Source organism: Rhinoraja longicauda, chromosome 35 (assembly GCF_053455715.1).
Source record: "Rhinoraja longicauda isolate Sanriku21f chromosome 35, sRhiLon1.1, whole genome shotgun sequence".
Classification (NCBI taxonomy): Eukaryota; Metazoa; Chordata; class Chondrichthyes; order Rajiformes; family Arhynchobatidae; genus Rhinoraja; species Rhinoraja longicauda.
In genome coordinates this window covers 1,466,234-1,473,069 of record NC_135987.1, presented here as the reverse complement: position 1 = coordinate 1,473,069, position 6,836 = coordinate 1,466,234, and the positions used below count along the sequence as shown (strand labels likewise).

The 6,836-nt window shown below is 45.1% G+C and overlaps 1 protein-coding gene across 1 annotated transcript; it reads left to right on the top strand.

Annotated features, from left to right (window-relative positions):
- Positions 1 to 3,847: 3,847 nt before the first annotated feature.
- LOC144609933 (putative G-protein coupled receptor 139) lies at positions 3,848 to 5,327 on the top strand. Its single transcript, XM_078428338.1, has 2 exons — positions 3,848 to 3,914; positions 4,429 to 5,327. The coding sequence occupies exons 1-2, from the start codon at positions 3,848 to 3,850 to the stop codon at positions 5,325 to 5,327; spliced, it is 966 nt and encodes a 321-aa protein (XP_078284464.1).
- Positions 5,328 to 6,836: the final 1,509 nt, after the last annotated feature.

The window sequence follows — 6,836 nt, the reverse complement described above, 5'->3', positions numbered from 1 at the left end:
ATTCTCTGCAATAAGATTTAAGAGGACCCCTGCTTTAAGGGGCCATCACTAATACCGGTGCCCTAGAAGGGTAAGGTGACATGCTCCAACGACTATCCACCGGTTTCTCGACCGTCGGTGGTGAAAAAGTGCTTTGAGAGGTAGGTTATGGCGCATATCGACTCCTACCTCAACAAGAACCTCGACCCATTACAGTTTGCCTGCCGCCACCATAGGTGAACGGAGGATGCGATCTCACTGGCTCTCCACTCTGCACTGGACCACTTGGGCAATACAAAATACAAGCGTCAGGCTGTTGTTTATAGACTACACCTCGGAGTTTAATATCGTCACGCCCTCCCAGTTGGTTACCAAGCTCACAGAACTTGGTCTCTGTTCACATCTCTGCAAATGGATCCTCGCTTTCCTCATCAACAAACCACACTTACACAGTTAGGTACTTGGCCAGGGATGGAATGGGACGGCATGGGTCAGGCGCGGGCACATGGGACACGCTTAGATTCGACATCTTGATCAGCATGGAAGGCAAGCCGACTGATTTGTTTCCAGGCTGTATGGTGCTACGACTATATTTATCATACCTGCCAAACAACACTCGGTCTGTTCGAATTGGCAAAAGCACTGCTTCTTCAATAGCAATCAGTACGGGAGTATCTCAATGCTGTGTGCTCAGCCCCCTGCTCTACTCAATCTATATTCACGACTGTGTAGCCGGATAGAGTGCGAACACCATCTTCATGTTCAAATTCGCCAATGACACCACCGATGTTGGACGAATTACAGATTGTGATGAGTCGGAGTATAGAAGTGAGATCAATTGACTGACCAAATGTTGCCAGCACAACAACCTGACTCTTAATGTCAGTAAGACCAAGGGACTAATTGTGGGCCCACAAACTTGTCTATGTCATCTGGACAATGGCAGGGAGAGTCAAAAGCTTCAAAATCCTGGGCGTGCATATTTCTGAAGGTCTTTCCTGGACCCAGATAATTACTGATGCAATTATAAAGAAAGACCATCAACGTCTTTACTTTCTGGGAAGATTACCCTTCGGTAGGTCAGAGAGGATTCTCCTGAACTTCTACAGGAGTACAGTAAAACGCATATTGACTGGTTACATCACGTTCAGCAACTTGAATGCCCAGGAGCGAAGAAGACTGCAAAAGTTGTGACTCAAAAATGCAGCCAGCGTTATCAGAGACCCCACCACCCTGGCCACGCACTCGATTCATCCCTTCCACCGGGAAGAAGGTACAAGAGCCTGAAACCAGTAACGTCCAGATTCAGGAACAGTATTTCCCTACATGCGAAAAGAGTACGAAAAGACCAGAGTAAAGCAGGGCCAGTAACAGATGACGAAGGAAGGGTGGAGGCCATGATGGCTGGGGAAGAGATTATAAAAAAAGGGGTACAAGGATGCGAATAGTGAAATCAGTAGGGCGACTAGGGCGAGGGAGGGGGAAGGAGGGAATATAGGGGTTACTTAAAATTAGTGAAATCAACGTTCATACCGTTGGGTTGGAAGCTGCGCAAGTAAAATATGAGATGCTGTTCCTCCAATTTGCGTGTAGCCTCGCTTTGACTGTGGAGAAGGCAATGTACAGAAAGGTCAATAAAAGAATGGGTAAGGGAGTTAACATGTTTGGCATTGGAGAGATTCCGCAGGCCTAGGCTGACTGAGCGTAAGCGTTGAGCGAAACGATCACGCATTGCGCTTTCTTTTGCCGATTTATAAGCTCCCACACCGAGAACGACGGATACTGTAGATGAGGTTGGGCCAGGTGTAAATGAACCTCTGCTTCACCTGACCGCGCTGTCGGGGACCCTGGATGGAGTCGAGGGAGTAGGTATAAGGGTCTGAAGAAGGGTCTCGACCCGAAACGTCACCTATTCCTTCTCTCCCGAGATGCTGCCTGACCTGCTGAGTTACTCCAGCATTTTGTGAATAAATGGAGGAGGTATAAGGACCGGTGCTGCGTCTCCTGCGCTTGCTGGGGATGTTCATGGCTTGGGTGGGAAGGGATGACGAATCAGGGAGTTGCGGACAGAACGGTCTTTCAGAAAGCAAATACGGGTGGAAATGGGAAGATATGACCAGTGGTGGGATCCCGTTGGAGGCGCGAAAATTGGGGAGAGTGATGTGTTGAATGCGACAGCTGACTGGGTGAACGATGAGGACGAGGAGTTTCTATGTCCCTGTTGCGGGGGGGGGGGGGGGGGGAGGAGGAGGGAGAAGCGGAACTATGGGATGCAGAGGAGACGTGTGAGGGCCTCGTCTGTGAGTTCCTTCCCCTCTACTTTCAGTCTGTGGAAGGGTTCCGCCCGAAATGTCACCCATCCTCTGCTTCTCTAATCCATATATGTACTCCACCATACCAAATTAAACGCTAGATGGGACCAGCTGCCAGTTGAATCAGTGGCGACAAGTACAACAACAACATTTTAAAGACACTTACACGGGTAGGTACTTGGCCAGGGACGGAAGGGGACGTTATGTGTCAGGCGCGGGCACATGGGGCTAAGATTGGACATATTGATCAGCATGGAAGCAAGCCGACTGATCTGTTCCGTGCTATATGGTGCTACGACTATATTTATCATACCTGCCAAACAACATTCAATTCTATATTTTTTACGATCCCACTTTATGCCGTCTCGTGTAAAAATCATTCCTGCTCAGAAGTAATTTCCCACGTTTTCGACAATGGTACTCCCAACAAAATAAATTGTCAAGTAACTCGATCATTGCGTCAGAAGAAATTGTGCGACAGTCTATACAGACAACCCATGCAAACAATTGTCTGTGTTATCCCTCGAGAAGTGAAATTTGTGGCGCGATCAACACAGGTTACACGAAATTATTTGTAAAACGGTGCATGCATGGAATGAGGAAGCGGTCCCGCTAATTGGCCCAACGGATTTATCCGCTCCTATATAAGAACTTGCTAAACGAGGTGTCAATATATGGGGCCGCGGCAAGGTTTTGAACACGCAGCCTCTCGCACAAAATGGCATATCTGAGAATTTACGATGTAGCGTGCATTTACTATCCATCACTAGCAGCGGTTGGTATTCTTGGTAAGCCGCTGCATCTGGTTACTATTTGAATAGCCAAGTATCTCTATTGCTTGTGATACTTAGCCAGTCAACTGTATCGACTGTATTCGCGCTAATAATGACTTTCTGAGTTCTAAACTGTTTCCGCGAATTTCCGAGGTTTTATCAACCTGCGGGTCTTATGTCTGAGAATGTGTTTTAGGAAGTAACGTATTTTTCTAGGACCGAATAACTTTCTTTACCGTCTTTGCAACTATTTAAACCATTTTCATAGTCTTTACGGACCCCGGGATATATCTGCCACGACTTTGCAAAACGTTCCTAAATGCACACCCGATTGCATCCAACTCAATGCGGACAAAGATGAGACAATGATGACATTTTCCCGCATCAGCCAAATTCCAGGATTATCCAATCTATTAATTCATGTTAGTGATGCTGAGTTGTGAATTGTTCTGCAGATTACATAGGATTTTTTTTAATCCGGAAAGAACCGCACTGAAGAGTTTGACTGCGGACAGTGACGACTTTGCACGACCACTAACATGAGCAAAGTTGCTCCGTTCTCTTGCTGATCAATTTGGATATTCGTCTCTAAATGATCAAAGGCACAGTTTCGAGAATACGCTGTTGCATTGCAGCTCATTCACCTATAACAGTCACAATTATTTATCTGTTTCCAACAGCACAACACCACGGTCCGGGTATGTCCGATAACTCCATGCTTTCGATTCCTTTGTTTGATCCTTTTCCATTCTTCTTACTGTCCTTTCATGATTCGTGTGAACGATGGATCGTGGCTACACCAAATTGTCTCTCCGAGTCTATCCAGGTGATTACCGCATTACTTACAAAGGTAACGCTGGACCCACTTGTTCTCTGCATCTCCACCATCCAATCTGCATCCCACCTGTTTTCTCCAGTTGCCAGTTTGGATGACGGCTGTCGACCTGAAACATGAAACATAGCAACGTTAAGCGTGTTTCTTTTACTCCTAATGTTGCCTAAGCTGCTGGATATTTCCCGCCGTTTCCCTCCTTAGATCGCAGCTTTTGTCCCACCGGAAACTGAGTGATGCTCACCATTTGTTCCGCCGCTGGATATTCATAAATATTAGTCGGATCCGCCGTTTGCTTTCTGGATTTAGTAAGTGCAGACAACCTGGAAGGAAAGCAGCGATTCCAGTCACTGCACCCTATCATATCATATCATATCATATATATACAGCCGGGTGTATATAACACCCTGGTGTATATAACGATAAAATAATATATAATTTGCAGCCTATCGATTTCGTTCAATGCAAGGCATGTGGGGCCGAATATCGTAAACCCTGTTGACATTAATTCCGTTTTCCTGTTGTCCCACAGTTAACGTAACGGCGATTGCGATCCTGTCCCGTGGAAGATGTGGACTCTCTAAATGCATCACTCGCTACCTGGTGGGAATGGCTGGGGCCGATATCATGGTAGTTGTCCTCGCTGTTATTCTGGAGCAACTTAATGGTCTTTATTTCTATGCCCGCTTCTTGCTCATAACTCCGATATGTTCTCTAATGACTGTTTTTAAGGTTGCAAGCATGGACTGCTCCGTTTGGCTAACCGTTGCTTTCACCTTCGATCGCTACATCGCGATTTGCTGTCAAAAGCTGAGGGAAAGGTATTGTACCGAGAGGGTATCGACAAGAGTGATAGTAACAGTAGCGGTAGTGAGCTGTGTCAGGTGCATTCCGTTTTACTTTGAAGCGGAGCCGTTTATAATCATTGATTCTGTACCGTGGTTTTGCGTCAAAACATTTGAGTACTTCACTTCGCCCCTCTGGAAAGGCCACGAATTGTTCGACAGTCTCCTGACGCCGATATTACCATTTTGCATCATTCTTCTATGTAATGGTTTAACTATCCGGCATATAATTGCGGCAAATAGAGCTCGCACGAGACTCCGGAACAAGAGTGAAAATCAAAAAGATTTAGAGGTGCAGAACCGGAGAAAATCAATGATTTTGTTATTCGCCCTTTCAACCAATTTCATATTACTGTGGCTGCCCTATGTAATACACTCGATGACTTGGCAAACGGTAAATGTTACCAACGCAGACAAATATTTAAATAGTCCGATATATGTCTTGCAGCAATGCGGGATTATGTTACAGTATCTCGGTACTTGTACGAACACCTGCATCTATGGACTGACGCAGAGAAAATTCAGAAGGGAGCTAAAAAATGGAGTGACGTACGTGCTTACCTTAAACGGGCTGCTGTGTAAATAACAGAAAATAATCTGATGGTGTCGTGGTTACCGGTGTTCAAAATGAAGCAGATGACACGGAGAATTCTTCAAGAAGTTCAAAGCCTTTATTTGCAAACAACGGCTGGAACAATCAGGATGTCAACCATCTGACTGCCCACTTAGTACATCGGGCAGCCTATTTTTATAGGATTCTTTCAGCCTTATCTTCTTTTCCTTATCTCGCCCTCATACTCCTCTTTACAGTTATTCATCTCTTTGTAGTCACCCTGTTTACCCTACCACCATTAAACCCCACTCATTGATGAATGTCTGTATTTCTTCATATGTTGCCTTCCACTCTGCCACCATTAAACTTTCAAGTAATCACACCACTCATTGATGGATGTCTGTATTCCTTCACATGTTGCCTTCCATCCTTATCTTCTATCCTGGTTCATCCATCAATGTTTCTCCTCCTCCTGAGCAGCAGTTACAGACACGTGTCAAGGAATGTCTAGAGTGCCTTAATTAGTTACAGAGAGACACAATGTCTAGAGTGCCTTAATTAATTACAGAGGCACCTAATGCCTAAGTAGTTACAAACCTTAAACAACAATGTCTAATGTATAAAATAATATCGTATTATCTCCCATATTTCCCCCCTTTGAGACCTACACGGTCTCACAGAAAAAGAAAACCACAAAAATGCACATGTTGTTAACTCAAATCATAAATCCACTCTCAACCATTAGCCCCCCAACTTAGGATTTTATAAATAATGTGCAGTTTGTCAGTGTTCTCCTTCCATCATGCTAATATCCTGGGTCACTCGGCCAAAAACCTACCCCCATATGTCTAGGGTAGGAATAAAGACCCAGCTTCCCTTACAACTACGTTCTTAGTAATTCTCCAGAGTAAATTGCTCATCAGTATAGTATTCGATCGGAGGGATCTGTTTCTTTTGGAGGTGAATTGTGCCTGTATCCTGGACCAACGGCAGCTGATTCGCAGTAGCTTTCACTAGAAGAGATTTAATGCATGGAAAAACACAACACAATACAATAACAATTATAAGTAGGGTGATTCCGATAGTCATCCCGACCTTAACCAACCACGCTCCCCATCCGCCTAGAATGTTTTCTAGCCAGCCAAAGAGTTGGTGCCCGTAACCTGCCTTCTGTTTAACCTCTGAAGAGTCTAATCTTGAACAATGCGTATAGTTGTGAGGGTCTGGTATAGCCAGTATTTGTTCCTTGGCTTTGGCGCATACGATACATTGTGATTGTTGCATAGTGTGTGCCGTATACTGTGCCCACTTATACCAATTTTGTACTGTAGTATGCTACAGGCTGCTTAGCCTTACCTATGCCTGTTTCCTGCATCAGTACTGCTGCAGCATAGCCCTCCTGCCTGTTGGAAACGTATAAGTGAAAGATTCTCTCATAATTTGGCAGGGCCAGGGCTGGGGCTGACTGTAACTCTCGCTTAATGGTGTTAAAAGCTGTCTCCGCCTCCTCATTCCATTGTAAAACGTTTCTCAAATTTGTGT

Bases quoted from the DNA above. Each gene is read 5' to 3' on its own strand.
- LOC144609933 (XM_078428338.1), top strand. From the start codon at position 3,848: ATGGATCGTGGCTACACCAAATTGTCTCTCCGAGTCTATCCAGGTGAT. The intron at 3,915-4,428 runs GTAACGCTGGAC...GTTGTCCCACAG, and splicing joins TTACCGCATTACTTACAAAG to TTAACGTAACGGCGATTGCG.